The sequence below is a fragment of the Ciconia boyciana genome, chromosome 3 (assembly GCF_034638445.1).
Source record: "Ciconia boyciana chromosome 3, ASM3463844v1, whole genome shotgun sequence".
Classification (NCBI taxonomy): domain Eukaryota; kingdom Metazoa; phylum Chordata; class Aves; order Ciconiiformes; family Ciconiidae; genus Ciconia; species Ciconia boyciana.
In genome coordinates this window covers 26845096-26868124 of record NC_132936.1, presented here as the reverse complement: position 1 = coordinate 26868124, position 23029 = coordinate 26845096, and the positions used below count along the sequence as shown (strand labels likewise).

At 45.7% G+C, this 23029-nt stretch overlaps 1 protein-coding gene across 1 annotated transcript; it reads left to right on the top strand.

The window, feature by feature from the left end:
- Window positions 1-626: 626 nt before the first annotated feature.
- On the top strand, window positions 627-9123 carry GCM1 (glial cells missing transcription factor 1). The gene is made up of 6 exons (XM_072857843.1): window positions 627-728; window positions 2536-2788; window positions 3745-3857; window positions 4862-4990; window positions 8598-8928; window positions 9101-9123. Exons 1-6 carry the CDS (start codon window positions 627-629, stop codon window positions 9121-9123), a joined length of 951 nt encoding a protein of 316 aa, XP_072713944.1.
- The last annotated feature ends 13906 nt before the right edge of the window (window positions 9124-23029 follow it).

Below are 23029 nucleotides of genomic sequence, written 5' to 3'. Positions count from 1 at the left end.
CCAGCCTCCCTTTCTACACTTCCTCATGCCATTAGTAAGGTCTCAGAGATGCCAACAATATATGAAATGGCTGAGCACCATTTCATCTGAAATGATGTAGCCGTCCCCTCTTGCTGCTCACCTTTGTCATGTGCAGCGTGTGAACAATGGGTAATCGCATGGGTAAGCAGCGACTAATGGGTAAGCAGCGAGTAAAGAGCCCTTAGCAGCCACTGAGCTGTTCAATCAGTTTGGCTCTGGAAATATTGAGCCAGAGTCACATCAGATGTATGAAAAGCCTGTGAGCAGAGTTATGTGACAATAAACTTGGTATGAGAGGAGACCGAGCAAAACAAAACAGATGATAAAGGCATGACTTGCTTGCTGTTAGCAATGCCTCTGTAGCATCACAGGCTATCTCTAAGCTATATTTTCCACTGCATTGCCGGCTTGCAAAACTTTTAATGGAACAAGTTTTTCTGGCAGAAGAACACTGATTTTTATCTTTAATGAGCAGCCTCTCTATCATTTAGCTTCAGGAAACAGCTTCCTGGTTGTAAACTGCTTGAGAGTGCTGACAGCCAGTCAACTTCAAAAGCAGCCGGGAGAAACTTACTTTCTTGGTAACTTTGGGAAGGAAATCAAAAATGCTGAAAGGTGCAGATGATGTTGTTATGGAGCAGGAGGACTCTGCTTCCCAACATGGAGAAACGACAAGTTGGGATATCAATGACATCAAACTTCCCCAGGTATGTGTCTGTGCCTTAGAAATTTATCCAGTTCTGACCAGTCTTCTCCACTTCAGCGCTGATCTTAAATGCTCTCCCAGTCATCTATGCCTCATTGCCTTTATTCTCTTTGCCACCTTGAGGTATGGGACAGTGTTTTGCTGAAAAGCTAGAAAATATACAGCAAAATATTGACGTTTCCATGCATTTTTCCTTAAACGTATTCTTGAAAGAGCTGCTGATTGATACACAAAAAATAGTGATACTGCAGATGCATTGCCTTTCTAGTCCACTGGTGGATAAGGTGCAGAGAAAGCAGGGGAAAAAATTATCTCCTGCTGTGGTTGCTCAATTAGATATGTCCAGGACTTGCTTTTTGCCCTGGGTAGTGCTTTATGAGAAGTGAGCACGGCACCCACGACTGCCTTGCAACTCTGGGTGCTCAGCCTCTCTGCAGATCGGGCTCCAGGCAAGCGGGCTGGCTTTCTGCACGGAGGCAACATTCCTTTCACGAGCACCTAGGAAAAGTTTGCTTCATGTGGGCAGAGATTTGCTGAGAGGCAGAATAGTGATCTTTCCCTCCTTCAGTCCTTTTATCTAGAAATCTCATCCATGCTCTCCACTGAAAGCCCACCGCACCCCCCACCCCAATCTCATCTCTCTGTCCCTCACCTCAGCATATTTGTGCCAGATTCCTCCTGCTGGGGCCCTTCACCATCCAGCTCTTTCACCTGCCAGCCCTGTCTTCTTACCTGATCCCAGTCTCTTCCCACTATGTCACTGCTGTTTGCCCAAAGCCTCCATGTCCCAAGCCACCTCCTTCCCTGCCCTCCACCCCAAGGTCACCTTCACCTGCATTTCAGCCTGCAGGCTTCCTCCACACCCTTCCCTATCCTATCTGATGGCTCCTGGGGGAGCACAGGAGTTTTTCTCTTCTCAGTTGATGTTCTTGCTGCTGTAATGGCTCTCAGTGGTTGGGATCAGCAATTTCAAGGAAATTTCTACGCAGTTTTTGTACCCCTACAATATACTCCTTTTCCCTCAAAACCATCAGCGGGTATGTTAGGTGCTTTACAGCTTACTGCATTTTACTGTGTTAACTGTACCCACCGATGTGATGTGTGGTTGGTCCTTCATCTTTTCTTTCATTTAGTTTTATTTTTATTGTTCCTTACAGTGTTGTCTTTGGGGCTTTTTTTGCTTAGTCCATAGCAAGAAAAAGAAAGAAAGAAAAACCTGACCAAGATGTTATTTGTTTTGGACTTCAGAAAACTCACCGTGGAAGTCTCTCATGGTACTTAGGCCAAACCAAACCAAAGTCCAGAACTAAAGACCTACAAACGTGGGCATAGGCTCAGTCTGATTCAGTATTTGCCCTTTTTCCAGCAAGTTGAGCCAAATCAAGCCAAATGATTCAGCGTAATGCTGCTGTGAATAGCCTGAAAGGCAAAGCAGGATCTCTGCCATTAAAGCTAACAGAAGTTAGTCAGGCGGTGACTGCTGCCTGCAAGGAAAGTATCTGCTATTTTACGTCAGGCACCCACCTTCCTCTCCCGGGGAGGTCCTGCACGCAGCTGGACCCGTGGGTGAGTGAGAACAACCTCCTGGCCAGGCTTTCCTGATGCTTTGGGGCTTGTGGGGAGCCACGAGGAGCTGTGTTTTTTCTGCCTTCTCTCCACTGCTCCCTCCTGCCAACCAGCATCACCTGCTGGGGTGCTGGAGTCACCCAGGCTAGAGGACACCCAGCAGAGGACCAGGTCTGTTGGGCTCTTGCACAAGCTCTTCTCTTCCTCAGCCTAAAACGTGGCTTGCTTTGGTCTCTCCACAGGATGTAAGACAGATAGACTGGTTTCAAGAATGGCCAGATTCCTACGTAAAACATATCTATAGCTCAGAGGATAAAAATGCTCAGAGGCACCACAGCAGCTGGGCAATGAGAAATACCAACAACCACAACTCTCGCATCTTAAAAAAGTCCTGCCTTGGGGTGGTGGTCTGCGGCAATGACTGCTCGACCTTGGATGGGAGGAAGATCTACTTAAGACCAGCCATATGTGATAAAGCTAGGCAAAAACAACAGCGTGAGTATGAGCATGGCTGTTCATTATATTGCAGTTCATAAGTGAACACAACATAAAAGAAATCAAAGTAGAGGATACCGTTTGGATTATCCAACCTTCCCACTGCCATTCCTTATATTCAAATGCAACTGTTGATTTTGGAACAATGCATTTTACATTTCTTACTGTTGGGGGAGGAGTTGTTTGCTTGTTTGTTTTCCTTTTTTTTTTCCTTTTTTAATATCTATTTCTGATGGTTAGAGATTGATTCCCAGCCTTCTCAGGCCCATGCATGAGGCTACTGAGAAAGCTGTGCAGTGCAGGCCGCTTCCTGCTGTGCTGTTCTGCGGACCTGAGTGTTGGCTTCATTATTGCATGGGCCCAAGAGTAACTCAGGAGGCAAGTCTTGCAGTGAAGAAGTTGCTCATAAACTATGATGGCTGGAAAATCAGCCTCATAGTCATGTCACCGGAGCAAGACAATGCAAATAGAGAACATGAGCTGCACGCGCATGTTTAACGAGACCATTCCAAACAATTGTTGATTGCTCAGTAGAGCTAGCGCATACTGATTTCTAGATCTGATGAACGTTTTGGCTAAAGAAAGGTATTACTTAAGCACTCACTGAGGGCAGAATGATGTCCTCTAGAAAGATCAGACAAGAACACATATGACATTCCAGACACTGCCAAGTTAAAAACTAAAACTGACCATGATAATAAATGATAAAATTATAATAAAGCTATAATATAAATCATTTTTTGCCAGTTATATTTAATAACAGAACAGAATAAAGGCAATTATTACTTTGCTTGTATTAATTTTTGCTTACATTTGAAAGTTTTTTGCACAGTTTTTCTCAGTGTAGTTTCTGAGCCCCAAACCAGAAGTGGCAATCCACCACGAATGAACCATTGTATCACATAGGATTCATCTGATTGGTGTATAGAAAATATTTCCCTCCACCTTTGTTCCAGGAAAATGCTGTCCAAACTGCAATGGGCCCCTGCAGCTCCTTTCCTGCCGAGGCCATGGTGGTTACCCAGTTACCAATTTCTGGAGGCATGAAGGCCAATTCATATTTTTTCAGGTTGGTATAAAATTACCTTACATTATGCTAGTTAATTTCGAAGACTGTTTTTTAAGATTGATTAAGGACATTTTTTTTCCAACAAATAAGGGTCATTGAATATGGCAAGGTCAAATGACTGTAAGGAGAAAAATTTTCACAATGAGTGGGCAAGGTCCTAATCAGCCTCATCTAACTTTGAAGTTAGTCCTGCCTAAGCAGGAGGTTGAGCTAGATCTCCAGAGGTCCCTTCCAACCTAAATTAGCCTATGCTACTATGATTTTACAGCATATTATATTTTTCATTTAGGCTCCCATGAAAACCTGTTGATTTTGAAGCACTTTGCCTCAGGTACATAGGAACCAATGAATCCTCGAAAAGTCAGAAATGCTGTGTTATCTCAACCTCTTCTCCAAGGCACCACGCGTAAGCATGAGGTTATCTTAGAGCAGGAAATGGTTGTACCCAAGGGACTGTCTATGGAAAATGCCATCTGTGCATTACATGTAACTTATATCTGGAAAACAGTGTATGCAAGTGTGTAAATAATGGGCACTGTTTCTGGAAGCTGTAGTCCTAGTTTAGTACCGTAACCACTGAACTGTTTCCTGTTGTCCAGGCTTTCACTTATGTGCAGGTTAAATAAAATTAATTCTCTGTGGAAGCTAATGGAACTTAATGTTCTGATAAACATGTCTAAAGTGTGAGAATAATGGAAATGACTTCAGGAACACTTTAGCCAGGCTGCAGAAGACCTTGTGGCTTCAACTGGGGCTCTCGTGTGGGGAGTCTCTTCTGCACATAAATGTGGTGTACTGGTTTTATGATTTCAGAGAATTTCTACCCCATCACACTTCATCTGAGATATGTTTGTTACTTGAGCTCACATTAAGTAAGTCTTATTAAATACAAAGCATTAAACCAGGCCATATGTGTGGTTTTGGCCTGTGCTACAAATTCTGCTCCCTTAAGATTAATAACAAGGTTGTTTCTAAATTTAACATATCATCATGCCTTTCTAAAGTCCAAAGGAGCTCATGACCATCCACGTCCAGAAACAAAACTAGAAGCAGAAGCAAGAAGATCAATCCAGAAAGCACAGACAGCTTTTTCTCCGTCTTCTCCAAGATTAAAAAGAACCCGGGAGACTGAGGTAACTCTTATTATTGACCAATGAAATTGTGGGGTCAGTGATCCATGGTTCAAGGCATGGTGGAGGCTATCTGGGCTTTGGGTCTGGGTGGGAGCAGGCTTTACATCTCTGCGTTATGCCTCCCCGTGATCAGTCCAAGAGGGAGCAGGGATGTCCTGAGCATCCTGCTCTGCTCAGCACTGTCATCCACTGCCAGCACCCTCCACCTGGAGCCTCTTTGGGCCTGGTGGCAGCAGGGGATTACATCTGTACTGGTAAACAAAGAAGGGCTGGAGGGCAGGCTCAGCTGCATCACTATTCACGTGGTGAATGGATTTGGCCAGTGCTAACTCGTGCTCATAGACAAAATGCCCTGGCAAGGGTCGGGAGGACAGCATGTGCCAAGGACCATTCCCTGGCAGGATTTTGGACAAGGTTGCATCAGGTTTGGGTCCCTTCACTGTGCACACCTGGCTTTGAACCTACCTCTGCCCCTACGTGCCATCATGCTACAAGCCACAAGCAATAAGAATCTTAAGCTCATGCTGTGATAAATAGCCCTTGATGGGCTGCAACACAGCCCTTGCATCATTTCACTTCAGGCCCAGAGGTTGCCCAAGGCCGGGATGTAGTGTGGACACTGCCAGGCCATGCCTTTTGGTCCCTGTTACCAATGACAGTCCTTGGCCTCATTTTATTTAGCAGTACAGACATAGCTTTAGAGCCCCACCTCGTTCCTTTTTTAAATGCAAGAGTTGCCTTTAGAAAAATTTCCTACAAGTTCTTTGTTAGTGCTGCTCCAGAAATTAAATTATTTACAAAGAAATCTGGGAATAAAGTAATTAGATATTTAGTCTAATCACTATTGACATTGAAGGAGAATATTAGAAGGTTTTAATTGGATTTAACTTCAAGTATTGATTGCACGACCCCATGAGAAAATTGTAACAAATGAACACTTGAAAACTCGGAAGTACTTGTGGCAATAACTGAGCTCAGGAGGAAGATGTGTGTATGTCTGTACACATACACACACACACACACTGTATACTATTTTAATCTGGCATACAATATATAACACTACCTATATGATATGCCTATTATATGCTGTGTATGGTATCTTGACAAAACAAACTTGTCATTAACAAGGCAACTCCAGAAATCCTTACTCCTTCTTCCTCCAGTCCCCCAACCTTTACTTAAGAAAACCCAGTTACTTCAGTAGCAGGCCCGGATTGTTTTATTCACAGACTTAATGCCCATCAGGGAGAGAGATGCTCTCCTGCGGAGTGGCTGCCCCTGAGCAGAATTCATCCACCTGCAGACCCTCAAGGGCTGTGAGGGCACCCTCAGGTGCAGGAGGCACTGTCCCACCCTTGGAGAGACAGCGGGAGGTCGTGTTTTCTCCACATTGATGTGTGTCCTGAGGTCCTCCACTGACACGGAGGAGGTGCCACAGAAAAGCGAAGGCACCTTCCACCCCGGCTCGTCCCCCTCTGGGTTTTGCCAGGATGGGTAAGGGGAAGGTGCATCACCTCTGCTTGGTGTGCCCTGCTTGCTCCTCTGGTCTCCAGGAGGGCTTTGAAGGCAGAAGAGTGCTTTGAAGGACTTACAGAAGCACTGACGTTAAAACATCAGCTCTGCTGGGTGTGGAAACACTTGTGAAAGCACCTACAGAGATCCCATGGACTGCCTGATGGAGGGAACCGGGTAGAGTAGTGAGGCTGTCTCCAGTGACCTTCCTTGCAAAGGCTGTGTTACATGCAACTGTACACCACCAGTGTTCACATGCAGTTTGTCTTTTGATGTGCTAGAGGTGGTGCATCCTCCCCAGCCTGGTGTTCAGGACAGTAATCAGTGCCGCTTCAGCTACAGACAAAAGGGATAATTGGGCTGGGTGGGGACAGACTTCTTAAATGGACAACATGGGGAAGCAGGGGCATCCAGGAGCCCAAGAAGTAGATTAAGAGAGTGAACAGAGGAAGTTAAACCCATTTGACTGGAATATTAATTTAGGAGCTGCAGCTATTTCTACTGGAAATATTCAGGAGGACCCTAAAAAACAGAGCTCAGGAGTGACTCTCATGGAGACACACTGACTTGGGATGGGACAGTCAGAGACTACAGGACAGGCTGGTGGTGGCTCTTGACACAAGCACCTGGGAACACAAGCATAAGAAAAAGCAGCTGAGCCACTGGGTAAATCTCTAACAAATACAGAAACAATGATTTTCATATCACTGGTTTAATTCTGTCTCCATGAAGACTAAAATAGTCCTCACCTAGGAAATGTTACTGAGCCACATGGCTTTTTTTCTTTTATACCTGAGCCTACTGGTCTTATTGAGGTCAAGTTCCCTCTAGACATGTTTTTGTCTTTCCCTTCCTAAAACATCTTCCTGGTGTCTTCACTTTGAATTGTGTGGGAGTAGGAACAGACCAAAGATGTCATAAATATCTAACTGTAGACCCTGCTCTTCAGCTGGTCTGACTGTGCAGTCAGAGTGATACCATTTACCCACAGCTGGCTTTCCAGTTCATGGCTCTCCAGCATGTTTTTCTTGGGAATAACCCACCATATTCATGTTCTGCCAAGACCGGCTGTGATACAGCTAACTCAAGAGTCTGATTTGACACGCAGAACCTGTGTCGCTGAATCTGCAAAAAGTCTTCTGAAAAAATTCAATTTTAATGTGGTCACAAGAGACGAGGGAGGAGAATTTTAGAAAAAAGTATGAGCCCAAAATAGAGCAAGTGATACATAGGATGTTTTCTCTATGGTGTCAGCGGGTCTTTAGCTGAAGGTGGGCTGGGTCCTACATCAGGTTGTTGGAATTTCTTCTCATGGTGAGTGGAGAACAGCTGAAAGGAGCTTTGCTACTCTGGCAGTCAGCAAAATCACTATAATTAAATGGATGCAAAAGCAGAATTACAAAGAAGAGAGACCTGTAAGTACTCATCAGAAATGATAGCACAGAATGAGTGTTCTGAAAAGAATTAAAGTTTGCAAAATGATAATCCAATAATTAGGGCAATTAAAGAAGTTGTGAGATGTCCAGAACAAAGGACCCAGAAGAATAATTCATGTGTGCTGCTCCCTCCCTGAATGAAATTTCTGTTTGTGGGGTAAAAAAATGTAAAGATAGGAAAATTTATCAGTTAGAAATAGAAGTAGAGTCTTGAAAAGCTGAAACATAATATTACTGTAGTGAAAAGATCACTTCAAAACAATCAGTTTAAAAAAAATCATACTTAGCTTTTCTAAACTCCATTAAAAAAAAAAAATTCTATGGTGTCAAATGTATTAGCATAATTTCATTTTCAGGTGCTTCTTCAGTATACGCTGGCAGCAGACCCCGAGAGCTGTGAATGTGAGGTCTAACAATTCTTTCAGTGTAAAACAGGTTTTCGGCAAAAACTGGTGAAACAAACCCAGACCCGTGATCTGGGAGCCCTGTTTGTTTGCCCCTAAAGCCCACTGGCGCTACCCTACAAGGAGGCTCTGCTATGGCGTCTGCTTCATTACCTGTATTAATCGAATGCATTCGTGAGGGTCTCATACAGGACGGTTTTTATTTCATGCTGCTAGACTACACTTTGTTTTACTAAACCCACCTTGCTTTCCAAGTCTCTGACAGGTGCAATGCCAACACAGGACGCTTTGCCTTTGCTTCTTTCCAAGCCGGACACTTACATGCTACCTGCTAATTTCGGGGAACATTTAAGCAAAAGCTCCCAGGAGCCGACGCTGGGCAGCTGTTGTGGGCAGCTGCCATACCCAAGGGCAGCTGGAGAGGACGGGGGCTCCGGAGAGGCGCCGACCTGGAGCAGGAGCCCGGCCCTCGGGAGGACCCCCAGCGCCGGGAGGCCTTGCAGCGGCCCTGCCGTCCCTGCGGCCAACCTCCCCTGCGCAGCCCCTTCCCCCCAGCTCTGCACCCACCCCGGCACCCAGCACGTCCTGCCCGTGACAAAGAGTGGCCATGACCCCTTCAGGCCTAACGCTGGCCCTTTGGGGGATGAATCCTGCGAGGAGGAATCCCCGCTGGCCTACAGCGGCAGCTGCCTCCCTCCGCCGCACTACCCTGCGCCTCAGGGAGGCCCCCGCCCCGTGGCGAGCGGGGCACGACACCACCGCCAGCTCTCGGCACCTCTGAGGGGAAGCGAAGGAGACGGGGGTGAGGGAGGGCACCGTACGGGTCTCAACTACTGCAACGATGACATGTTTTTTAACCTGTACCCGCTACGGTGACCGTATTTAAATGGACTCTCTCCCCCTCCTCTGGCAATGGGCCTAATTCTCCATCCCTGTTGCAACACGGATGTGAAAGTGCTACCACGCCAATTCCCTCTTTAGCTCCTCCTGCATGCCTCAGGAGGGGCTTTCATACCTGAAGACTTGTTTTTGTTCTTTTTTTTTTTAACTGTTATATTTTCCCCCACTATTTCATGGATCTAATAAAAGGTATCAGCTCTTCTTACAGACTACCTCACTGCCATTCTGGTTTGGTAGCATTTCAATCACCCCTTGATACTCAGTTTGTTCAAGCCTGTGGGACTGTGGAAGGTACAGATGGATGACCTCAAGGACCACAGCTGTCGTATGCAACCCTCTCCACTCTGCCAGCTTCTTCGGGCAGTGATCTAAGTCCCTCCACTGCACCAGCCCTGCGAACATATTGTATAGAATCATCACAGAATGGTTTGGGTTGGAGGGGACCCTCAAAAATCAGCTAGTCCAACCCCTCTGCCATGGGCAGGGACATCCTTCACTAGATCAGGTTGCTCAAAGACCCATCCAACGTGACCTTGAACACTTCCAGGGATGGGGCATCCACAGCTTCTCTGGGCAACATCTTCCACTGTCTCACCACGCTCACTGTAAAAAATTTCTTCCTTAAGTCCAATTTAAACCTACCCCCTTTCAGTTTAAAACCATTGTCCCTTGTCCTATCACTACAGGCCTTGGTAAAAAGTCTTTGTCTTTCTTATAAGCCCCCTTCATATATTGAAAGGCTGCTATAAGGTCTCCCTGGAACCTTCTCTTCTCCAGGTTGAACAACCCCAGCTCTCGCAGCCTTTCTTCATAGGAGAGGTGTTCCATCCCTCTGATCATTTTCGTGGCCCTTCTCTGGACCTGCTCTAGCAGGTCCATGCCTGCCTTGTGCTGGGGACCCCAGAGCTGGATGCAGGACTCCAGGTGAGGTCTCACCAGAGCAGAGCAGAGGGGGAGAATCACCTCCCTCGACCTGCTGGCCACGCTTCTTTTGATGCAGCGCAGGATTCAATGGACTTTCTGGGCTGCAAGTGCACACTGCCAATTTTTCATCCACCAGTATCCCTAAGTCCTTCTCTGCAGAGCTGCACCCAGTTTCATACATGTTTATATTCAAGGTGCCTTGCTGCTTTTTCCAGCCACTTTTCATTTCTTTCATTGCAGACTGTAACAAATCCTTCAGCATCCTTTCCATACATCACCCCCTTTTCTGACCACTACTGTAAGCTATATTTCAGCAGGAGCTATCAGTTCCCTACATTTGTTTAAAAAAGTAGGGTGCCAAATATGAATTTTCTTGCCTGAATTTAGTGTCCAGCTCAGAGCCCTTCGGCAAAGATTCCTTTATCTTTTCCCATAATTCACACCTGCATGGCTTTCCTGCATGACTAGCCTCTGCTGCTCTCTGGACTGGATTCCAGGGGCTGACAGCCCTCACCTTGCAGAGGGAGGCACTGACGCACGTCCCCACTGCCACCTCTGCAAGGACGAGCTGAGGGATGTCGTGGAGCCACATTGCATGGCTGGTTCCTTTAACCACCATGAAGATAGAGAGCCTCAGCTCCACAGGCTGCCCAGCTGGCACTCCTAACCGTGCCCTGCCCTGCCTGCGGAGCAAGCCATGCCTCAGCAGTCCAAGGCGAAATAAACCTTTTATTGGGATGAGTCTGGGGGGACAGTATTACGAAACAAATGGCAATAAAAACTTCACAGTACCTCAGACTGTGGTGTATCTTGTGTCCATCAAACAGGTTCAGTCTTATAATTCGTCTTTTTTTTTTGCTTGTTTTCATCTTTATAGATTCCCTCTTTTTTAAAAAGAATTTGGAATATATTAGTTACTAGGGAAACCACTCTCATTGCAAAGGGTGGAGTTCAGAGACATTTACGAGACAAGAACAAATTATATTTATAGAGTGTTTCAAAATGTTTATTGCAATTTGTGAAACAGGGGATGTGTAGTCATTTGTTTTATGTGGAAAAAATCTAAATGTAGATCACAAAACGACAGTCCACTGTTGTATGTGAAGGTCAGTTCACCAAACTTTTATTTAGCCTGTGAGCTACTCTCGTGCTAATACCAAACTTCATGTGTTTTACAATGATTCTTCGGATCCGTAACTCAGAGAAAGAAACTTTGACCGGGGTAATAACAACCTCCACCTCTAAGAGAGAAAAGGGAAATCAATAGGAGCCATAAGCGCTGGTGCTTCGGGAGGTGAGCTGCAGGAGAGGGACAGACAGGTCCCCCGGGGCTGCGTGTCCCATAGCTGGGATTCCTCTGCGACTGCCAAACCGGTCGCACCAGTGAGGGACCGCGCAGGGCATGGACCCTGCCTGCTGCCGTCCTGCTCTGTCTCAGCTCGCCTCTCCTCTGAATTCCTTACCTCTCCGCTGCACCGCTGCCAGCACCGCCTGTCAGCAATGGTACCGTACAGATGCACGGCTGGGAGGCTCCTCAGACATTGTTCCCGCACCAAAGTACCATCAATTCCCTTTACACCCACCAACCCCTTCCTCCGTTTTTAAAAGCTTCCAGCAAAGCGGATTTGATAACCAATCCCATAACCTGTTCCACAGCTTCACCGTCCCAATCCCAACTCTTAGCATTTTTTTCCTCATGTCTGATTTTATTTCCTGCAGATCAACCATTTCTTCAAGTCTTTGAAGATGGGTAGCGTCCCGTTACTGAGTTTCACAGGCTTCCTAAAGGACTATTACTACCAAACCTCCTTAAACGACATTTACTACCAAACCTGTCTTCCTGCCTGAGAAGCAGGAAGCTTTTTGTTGGTTTGTCTTTAAGTCTGAACCAAAAGATTTCCAAAACTAAACCTATTCCTGCAAGCACAGCTGCACTCAGCAGCTACCTGCCATAGCAGGGCTGTGCCTTCTTGCAGCTCCCGTGCTCGTAATCCTGTACACCTGGGACTGTCACGCAGTTTGAGGGACCCCCAGCGTTCATCACACATTTCCGAGAGGAACACATTTCAGGCTCAAGGAGGACAGGTTATTCCTTTTCAAAAAGGAGGAAACCAAGACTTCATTATTTTTCTAAGGTTAAACGCAGAAAGGCGTTCCAGATTTACAAGCTGCCAGGGTCAGTTTGACCTTTCCGTGTTCTTGCAGTGACTTCGGTGCTGGCAGCAACTCCCTCCACTTTTGGTACAATCAGCACGGTGAGTCAATATAATGCCAAATTTATATCCGTTTGGCTCAAAATATGAAGATACCGATTCTAGCTCTGATCTTCACAAAAATTACTTTTTGCAACATATTTGGGATATGTGAAAAGAAACGTATGCATGTCGCTGCTTTAAGCCTCTTTTATTTAAGCTTCTCTAAGGTATTGTGTCTAACTGGGTGGTGATAAGAATCAGAGGTGAAAGACGGCACTAGATGCATTATCCTCTGCAATTTTAAGAAAATATACTGAACACCAAGGTTATTCAGGGTAGCTTCATGAAGAAACACCAATTGATATGTGAGGATTCACCCATAGGTAACTCTGTAACCTTATTCTCTGCTGCAGACAATGATCTTCTGCAAGGCACAGCTGCAGTAAAATATTAGGAAGGCAGCAGAGATGCAAGGAGGTCAGGATGTGGATGATTACACAGGCAAAATGTTTTGTTTGGGCTTATTGGTGTTTCAGATGGCTGTAGCTACTGTCAAAGCTTACACAAATATCCCTACATGGCACGGAGGGTCTACACTTGCTGCTTTCCCAAGGTCTTAGCTCTGAAAGCACTGGCCTCAATATTTAAGGGGTAATTCTTTGGGAGTAATCCCTGTGCTTGCTCCGAAGCAAATATTTTTTTATATAAGGGCTCTTCTGAGGCCATCAGAGAACACAGCCAATGTTGCTCAGAATGATACATTAGCCAGACTGTGTCTTACAGAAACACAACTTTTATGTTTGGTTGTTTGGGGTTTTTTTGACTCATGCAGCATTTAAAGATGAAATCTAGACATATAATCAGAAGGACTTACCTTAATAATACAAGGCAGCAGCTGGACACCTCCATTTTTTAGTGTATTTATCCTCAGAATATCATTGTGAGAAAGGGAAATGCTTCTGTATCAGTCATACCAATGGGGAGATGAGAAGGCAGAATGGGGATTTGACCCACATATCTCCAGCCCTGGGCATATACCCTGCATTTCTTCTGGCCTTCCTCTCCCTGGGGCCTCTACCTTTGTGTGTGAAAAGAATTGCAGGTCAGACTGAGCACAGCCAGATGTTTTCACTTTCAACCCGTTGTACAAAGCCCCTGCCCTTTGGCAGACTGAGGCTATAAACTGTTTTAGATGAACTGCAAGGTTATGGACTATTTTCTAAAATATGGTCCTAAATGCATTCTCTATATTTTTAAATGAAACAAGTGTGTCAAACCGCTGGTGGTAGAAAGGACTCCAGCTGAGGAAGCTTTAGGCAATACACTCCAAGTAATTGTATAAAGCTTTTCTTTCCTCATGGCCTTTGGGAGGTTTACTAATCCATGTGTCTGGTACTCCTGGAAATTTTGCTCCGCTTCCCCTCAACGTAGTCATTTGGGGCTTTTTAAGTAATCATGATCAAGGAGTTAGAATGGGACCATCTAATGTGTTTTACTTTATTGCAAGCAAAATGTGGAAGTGTCCCCTGTGGTGGATCTCAGCAGGGATACAGCCTGGCTGTGCCAGGAACAGGCTTTATGTGACAGGGTAGCGACTGGCGTGGGGACCAGGGGACGCAGAGGAGGATGGGAAGGTGGCGCAGTTTATTTAAGAAGAAAAAATGAAGGAGGTCTGCTGGTGTCAGAGTAAAAATAGATGCAATCAGTAATCAAAGCAGGGTGTGAACAGGATATTAACATTGCACATCTGAACACCCTAAGCAGTTTGGACCTGGCTCTTGTGCAAGCTATGCAGACTGGCCCCGATTCAATACAGTGCCCCTTTCTCCCTGAGCTGCTGCAGTCCCCAGGCACTATAGGGTTTTTGTCTTTCACAAGGTAAACTTCACCAACGTTGTTCACCTCCTGGAGCAAGGAGGATTCACCATTGATGCAGGAGAACCAGGTTAGGGAGCACTTAAACAAACCTGACACACGTAAGTCCATGGGCCCTGATGGATGCACCCATGAGTGCTGAGGGAGCTAGCAGGTGTCACTGTGAGGCCACTCTTGATAATCTTTGAAAGGTCAGGGTGATTGGGAGAGTTTCCTGAAGACTGGAAGAAAGCAGTGTCACTCCTGTCTTCAGGGAGAACAAGAAGGAAGATCTGGGGAACTACAGACTGGCCAGCCCCACCTTGAAATCTGCAAAAGTGATGGAGAAAATCCTCCTGGTAACTGTTTGCGAACACATGAAGGACTAAAAAGTGATTGGGAGCAGTCAGCATGGATTTATGAAGGGGAAATTGTGCTTAGCCAACCTGATAGCCTTCTACAATGAGATGAGTGGCTTGGTAGATGAGGGGAGAGCAGTGGATGTTTGTTGTCTTGACTTTAGCCAGGCTTTCAGCACTGTCTTCCATAACATCCTCGCAGAGAAGCTGATGAAGTATGGGCTTGCTAAGTGGACGGTGAGATGGACTGAAACCTCAGCTATTCTGTGATTCTGGGAACATTTAGGATCAGCCATAGCTGTTCTCATACCAGACAGTTACAGTCTCCAGATGCTTCTGCTTGAATTAGCTGTGTACCATGTGGCACACCCGGAAAGTCATCCGAAGGCCTGACATACTAGGAACACCCTGGGGCAGCAGGACACGGCCTTTGTGGCCCTGCAGACAGCAGCATCAGCAATTTGAATGCCGCAAGCATCCTTTGCTCTCCTTGTTGGATTATTTGATTTCTGTGAGCAATGCGAGATGGTCTCCTGGATGGCAAGTAGCTCCTGAGGCACAGATAGTTTCTTCAGAGGACATGGCAAGCCAGGAAGGTCTTTGGCCAGCTCTTCACTCTGAGCTCATCCCTTCTGTTTCCAGTTAGTAACTGAGGAAGCATAACTGCCTTGGTGGGCTTGTCTCAGATTGGTGTTTTTCATTTCTCAAAACCAGTTATGTCAAGATTCGAACTTCACATCATTTGGCAATCATATCACCAGTGATGTGATTTAAGTCTTCTGTTACCAAGGGTTGCCCAATCTATTTGCTCTTCTAAAGACAGATAGTCATAAATAATACAAACCACAGCACGAGAGTGTCCTGTCTGCTCGTTGCTTTCTGTGCCTGGTAGAAACTGTTAAGCAAAGGCCAAAGCCATAGGGCAACTGGGCATCCAGCTCCTTTTTGCTTCTGGAGGAGACAGCAAATGCTTGTGGCAGGATCAGGTCCCGCACCCCTTTACCCCCAGCTGAGCGTCCCCGCCAGGACACGGCAGGGACTGGCTGGTGGGGCCTTCTGCCCCAAACGCCAGGTGAGGAGTGGAGGGGCAGCGACGTGCTGCTCTCCCCATGTCTGCAGCCTCTCCCCTGGCATTTGCGGGACCAGGGGTGGCAAGGCAAGCTGGTGGTGTTTCACCCTTACACTGGACAGTGCTCAGACACTTACAGCAATGAGTTCTCACAGCCACGAGAACAGCTGTGACCAGACTAATGTCTGTGGATAGTGTAAACGTTGGGTGTTGTGAAAAGCTGTTTGCCAAACATCCAGATTTCCTCTGCTCAAGTCACAGCAAAGACAGGATGAAACTGTGATCTCAGGGAGGACTTCAGCCCAGCCAGCAATGGCCCTGCGCAGAGCAGGGTCCCTGGAGGCAGGGCCCTCCAAGCTGACAGCAAAAGCAGCAATAAATTCCAGGGGGGAGAAGGGGTGGTTCTCCATTGCCTCTGGACTTCCCTGACTCCCTGCAGAGGAATGGGCATCCCTGGCCAAGGCCGGGGATGGTAGAACAGGATGGTACACATGTAAATGGCATGACTGGAGACCCTCTGACACCTGCGCTTGGAGGAAAGTCTGGGGGCAGGAGGAGGGCAGGAGAAAAAAGAACGAGTGTCTGGCGTTGGGGTGGGTGAAACATAGGATGAACAAACAGACCCTGGCCAAAGTGAGTTAAAATAAGAAGTAAATTGATGTTGTCTTGCCAGTTTACTCCACTGGAGTCATTGATCCTTATCGGTCTTTGTATGCACTAAGGAGAAAACTTCAGGCCAGGCTGTAATCCTGCCCTGACATTACTGCACTTTTATGCACTAAATCACCCCACCAAGAGGGACTGAACTTCCCAGAGGCTCCACTTACCTGCCAAGAGCCGCCCCTGGAGAAACAAAAACCCAAACCTCTTCCTCTTCGTACGGGTGGCTTAGGGAAAGCACCAGCTCCATCCGGGCAGGGGGACGCTGTCTGCACTGGGGGGCTGCTTCTCGCTTTCCCTCTCCCACTCGTGCAGCCTGGGGGCAGGCAGGGAGTCCCTTCGCCACGGGGTGCCTGGTGCTCGGAGGCGGTGACCCAGAGGAAAGCCTCAGCCAGCGCAGCAGCATGGCTGCTCCCTGCTGATGGGGGATTCATGGCAGAGCACAGGATCACCTGCGCAGACTGCCGTCATGCCACCGAAATTACAGGGAGTGGTAGACAGTGCAGTGAAAGACACAAAGCTCACCTGAAGAGCATCACGCAGCAGGCTATCAGGCTGCCAGTAACCTGCTCTCCTCTCCTCCTCTTGGCCAACAGGACAACCCACCACTAGGAATGGGAAGAGGCAAGTTTTTCCCCCCAGTTCAAGTTAGGTATGTTCTGGTTTTATTTTCATTTTATAGCTCATTAGTTAATAATAGTTGTACAGCTAATTTAACAGGGGGTTCTGGTGTGATTTGACAAGCTGTAACACTCGGACAAAGCACTCACTAAGTACTTCATTGCAATGATACTAAAACTCTTGTCATGTAGAAGCCTCCTCTCGCGAACTTTCAGAAAATGAATAAATGCTCCTTTAAAGATACTGTGTCACGTACAGCTTAACCCTGCTCTCTCCCAGTGCCTTGTGAAGCCCTTCTTTTGGGAGGAGGGGAGGTTTGCCTGACTTTGTTAAATTACCACGTACACTGTTAACTCCTTTACACACAGCAGTACTGCCGAATGTAAGGAAGAAAGGTTTATCTTCAGCCAGATTAAACTATTCTCCATAACCATGATTTGCATGAGAAGCCTGCTCAAAAACATGTCTGTGGCCTTCCTGCAGCACGGCGGTGAGCTCCAGCACCCACAGTGCCAGCTCCTGGCCTCAGCTGTGGGAGGGAGGGAGCACTGCTCCATGGCACGCAGCAGCCAGGCTGCGGTGGCTTCAGCTGTTTGGTGAGGCTGCAGACTCTCCATACAGCGGAGATGAGGCATCTTGCTGTCAAAAGACAGCACTCAGCCTCCCCGCCACGTTGTCCTTCTGCATTCCCTGCTCTCGCCTGACCCCGTGATAAAGCGTGTGATTTGCTCTTTCCTGTAAAACTAATGCTTTCTCAAAAGGTCCCTCCCAGGTGCCAAGGGAGTGCTTCAGTATTTTTAAATGGTCTCTCAGAAGCCCTATTCCAGTAAGAGAAGCAAACCTTATTATGCAGCAAGAAGCTTAAAGTTTTTCTAAGTAGATCCTTTTAATGCTGTCAGTGGGTTTTTCTTGGCCACCCACACCCCCTCAGGCAGCGTATGGCTACTCTCCTCCAAGCCTGGTCACTCCTTCATCCTGGGAATACGGTGTCCCGAACTCCAGCCAGCCTCCTCCCTCCCTCCTGTCATTGTACAGAGTGGATTTACGTTTTTCCCCGCTTACTCTTGGAGGTTAATTTCACTTAAAAAGGCTCGTTCAGAACTTCTACCTACTTGATTAAAACCATGGTCTTACATGGCAGAAATTGTGAAGCTGGGGCTTGCCTTCCTCTGCCACTCTCCCTTGTGAGTTCTTTGGGGTCTAATAATGGAACAGTATAAAAACTATTAAAGTACTGTAAAGATAATTTGTGATGATATAAAAACTGAAAATAGACATCATATGGTAGGCTTTCTCTCCATGGAGATACTAGCAGTGTCTCTTTCTACCCATCGCCTAGTTTCATCAAACCCATCGGAACTTGGTATAACTGAATCTTTGGTCCCTCTGCCAAATTTATTTGGAAACTGGTCATCAGGTTCAAAAATTATGGGTGGAAACTGTCAGGCTGACAAGATGACTGCGTAATACTTCATTTTGTTAGGAACTGGCTAAAAATCGACCTGCAGGCAGTCACAGGGCTTAGAATCCAGGCAGGCTTTCATGCCAGTTCACTGGTGGGTGAGAGCAGCACAGGCATATTTGCTGCTGCAGGCAGTTGTGATTATCCAGGTAAACTATATAATGTGGTCTTTTTTTCATCAAAAGTCTCTTCATCTCCATGATGACTATAACTTTACCAGCTGTTAGCCCATCCTAGTCCTGTTGATTAAATGCAGATTTATAGCAAGGGAGCAGAAGTCCTGTTTTACCTTATCCTAACCGTGCAGGCTGGCTGTGCCTATTTAGTAGGCACAGACTTGTGGGAACTTGAAACTATTTCCACTGAGCTCGCTGTTCCTACACGTGACTGGCTCTAGCTGTGTAACCACAACATAACTCTTCCTCCGATTCGGAAACAAAAGTCTTTCTCTGTCTGGCTCTTGTCCATTCAGGGAATCAAGCCTGCTCCAGGCCTGGGCTTTGGGAAAACTTCAGAGCAAAATGAGAGAAAACTTAAGCTCACACACGTCTTCGTGCAGGCCAAGATCACTTCTGTGTAAAACGTGGGTGGTTTGGGCATAGCTACAGTTAGGATTGCCCAGCCAGGTTCTTCATCATTAACCCCAAATGCCTCATCACGAAGGCATACAGCCAGCGCCAGGGAGACAGGTCAGCCAGCGTCCTCCTGAGAACGTCCCAGACTCTTGCACAGCAAGAGACTGGGCCCCACCATTTGGGCTGTCCCCACAACTGCGTGGGTGCTCCGTCCCCAGGGCAAGTAGCGTAGACAGACATAGTTTGTGTCACCATGCTTCAGCCCACCCTGCATTTAGCCATACAGACGCTGCCCAAACCAGCAGGCATACTCTGCAAGTTTCTGAAACACAAGGCCTCCTGAAAAACTTGCAGACTCCTACTTTTAACCACATTTTCAACCTTTTATCACTCTAATACCTTGGTATTTTTAGCAGTCCTTAAGTACTACAGCAGGGCAAAAAGCACTACATTGAAGGAGAGCACAGTGACTAGTTCTCTTAGATCTTTTGGAAAACCTCAACTCAAGCTTGACTGTAAAACTACGGTAACAGTAATCTTTTCCCTGTTCATATGCCATAAGTTTAAACTTTGTTTAGATTACAATTGTTCTGTAGCAAACCATCTTCCAGGCCTAATGAGAAACAGAACAGATGCAATTTTAGCATAAAATGATCAGGAACACTGCTGTGCTGATGCTCAGTGATCACCAGCTGATCAAGAGTGCGCCCCATCGTTATTTTTTTTATTCCTGTGAACAACAGTAACCACATGCTGACGATACACTGTATGATTTTGGACTCATGAAGGACTCTAATTTAGAGTCTTTTATGAGGAAAGAAGAAAAACTTGATTCACTGCGTTGCACATACCCAGACAAATATTCATCTTATCATCAGATTACTTTTTGTGGTAGTTTTTCAGGTTCTACAGACTTCAGTGTTTTTTTATGTGAAATGTTTAAAAAGATACACTTCTTAAAGAGGGAGCAGGTTCCAAACAAAACTGCTGGCAACTGTTTTGTCGGCTGCTATGAAAGTTAAGCCCCCCAATTTTCCCACTTTTTTACCACTGGGAAATGCAGCTGACTTTAATATCTGTAAGTTTATTTTTCCCAGACTTTACTTTCCAGATCACCATCTGTCTAGACACTGTCAATTACTAATATGTGTACTCAAGGTGAGTTTAAGGGTACTCAATATTTTCTTCTCCATGTGATTAAATTTCCAGGCAGCACTGAACCAACCCACTATATTCGCATTTGTCATTTAAGGCAGATGTCACATTATCCAGAGCAAATTAAAGACCTTTTCATTGATTTTTACTGAAACCAAAGTACAGAAGTTGTGAAAAGTACCCTGAACTTCAAAGGTCTTCTTGAAGGTTGTATAACAGGAACAATCTTTTCTTTGGTTATCCCCCACACACCCCCCAAAAAATCAGTGAGGTGTGAGAAGAAGGATTCAGCTGAAATGAGTTGTGAGTTAACACTGCTAACTATAAAGAGAAAATGGAAAAGCTTCTGAGGAGCAATCTGACTGATGATACCCATCCCTATATTAATCTGTACAGGGAATGATTTGGCTGTGCCAGAAAAAGAACAATTACATTTAGCTTAAATACAGTTTCCGCTAAGTAGCTTCAAGTGCAGCCGGCCCTTTGTGCCCAGGCAGGGTACCGAGCACAAGTCAGCAATCCCCAGGAGGCGCAGAGCTAGCTCTGCGGGCGTTGGTGCAGACGTCAGGTAGCCCAGGACCGAGCGTTTTCATTCTGCACATCGTGTCAGACATGGTAGCAAGAAGATTAAGCTCTGTCTACGTTTTAATCTCCAGCATTGCTGCTCTTGGAGAAGATGCCACAGCCATTGGGATAGATCAGCTAGGAAAAAACCCCTAAAACCCCTGAAACATATACTCTTAATGAAAACTGATTGTAACTGATTATTACTTTCATACATGTTTATCAAATTTCCTTTATAATATGAAGGGATTTGTGCCTTTTCCTCTGCCCTAAGCCACTGAATCCCATTCCCCACCAGCCCTGCTCCCCCACTGGTCTTAAAAGCAAAGTCAGCTGTTTGTGTGACCACAGTTCAAGTCAGGAGGCAAGGACACTGGGGTTTAGGGAAAAGAGGAGAAAGACGACCAGTATTTTGTACTTTCTTTTTTCTTCAAATGTGCAACTGAGAGCTGGTAAAAATTAACATCTCTATAAATATATCTTAATTGGCCAATCCAGGTTAATAAACACTGAAGTGTAAAGTACTAGACCTAAACCAAATTTCTTAGCAGTGTAGGAAGGAGCTTCCTGAACCCCCCTTGCAGTAAGACACCCCTGCAGTATTTTCTTTAAAATAGGAGAAAGGATTGCTCTTTTTTGCTTCCCAAAGACAGCAGGCAATGCAACATCAAAGTTTAGGGGAGATCCACAGCTCATGGGTTCATCTCTCTCCTCTGCCTGAGGTACTCCATTCACATCCATGTTTACCAGTTTTAAAGGGTTTCTGGGGAGACATTCAGTCTTCCTTATTAAAGCTGTTCTACAACAGATTCATTACACCTACTGCAGGACAGAATGACCAAAACCCCCCAACAGCATGTGTGCCTGGCCCTGGCTAGGGCCAACAACCTTGCCCTAGCAAACTTGGACTCTGAACAGAAACATTCAGAGCAGGGCAGGGACTGAAACGATGACCACTGCTTTGGGAACATATGCTCTCCAAGTGGCAGTGGTTAAGACGCACTTCTTTGCAGCGCATCATCCGTTGTCATATAAGGATGTTCCCACTTTGCATATTGGCTGCTTCAGATCCCATTTGGAGGCTGTCCTCCTGGAGTCTGGGAAGCAAACTCAGGACTGAAGGCTCCACTCTGAGGTTCAGGTACTTAAAATCCCTTTGAAGAACTGGCCTTTCTATTTATTCCCATTCAGTTGTGTTATCGTGGACATCTTACTAGCGCAGAAACCTAAGGAGCCGAACACCTGGCAGGCTAAACGTAATGCTAAACTATTGCTTGTTGCATTTTCTCTATTTTTCCTGGAATGTTCTCAAATTTTAAATAAGCTGTAGGGAAAAATAAATATACTTAGTTTATTAAGTAGAAAAGAAAACTTCAAACTGCGGCATGCCACCTAATGGCAGAACAGCAACGTTGTGCACTGGTACCAGTAAACACACATCAGGAAGCTGCATCCCAAAGCTCTTGTTTATTACTAAGCTGCAACAACCTGCAGGGGTAGCGCTACTTTGGGGAAAAAAAAAATTTTAAAAAAAATCAAGTAAGCAAATTCCTTTGCAAAAAAAAAGTCTGCAAACTGAATCAGGCAGAACTTCTGTTCTAGCAACTTCAGCGATCTCTTACCATTATGAAAGTAGAATTAATGAAAAGAAATTTACTTCGGATGTAAATTTAGCATGGAAACATGTAGGGGTCACAGTGCTTGTACATATCTTTTCAAGGAAAAATTCATTCATTCAGAAACAAAACGTGTGGAAAAAATGTCTACTTATCTTGGCTTTCCACATTAAAGAATAATTTAATTTGGCAGGATTTACTAGTCTTACTTTTCTTAGCTCTGCATCATATCCAGCTATTTCTCGTAGAGCATTCTGAGGCTAAATTAATCAATGTGCTACAGACATCTTCAAAAGATGTCAGAACACCTGCAGTTGCCAAGGTAGGAAGGCTGTCAATCCTAAAAGATGCAGGAATATTGTCTTCAGAAGCAGTCATGTTTCATGATTTTTTTTCTATTCATACTCTGAATATGTGTTCCATAAAATCACACTATACTGTAATTTTAACACCTGTCTCTTACTGCCTTGAATGACAGGTACACACCAGTGTGGTGCGTCTGGACCCTTTCAAATGGGCTACACCACCAGAGCTGAAAGCAGTTTTAGCTAAGAGAGAGTGCCACTTTTATACACCCCAAAAAGTTCCATTCAATAACAGACTCTTGTTTCTCTTCCAAATCCTTTGTTTCAGACAACATTATCTAGGACTTGTGGTTTTAAGAACTATTTTAAGGACTCAGGAACTATACTCTGGACAAGACAGAGGTAAGGCAAAGCACTAACTGTGCTTT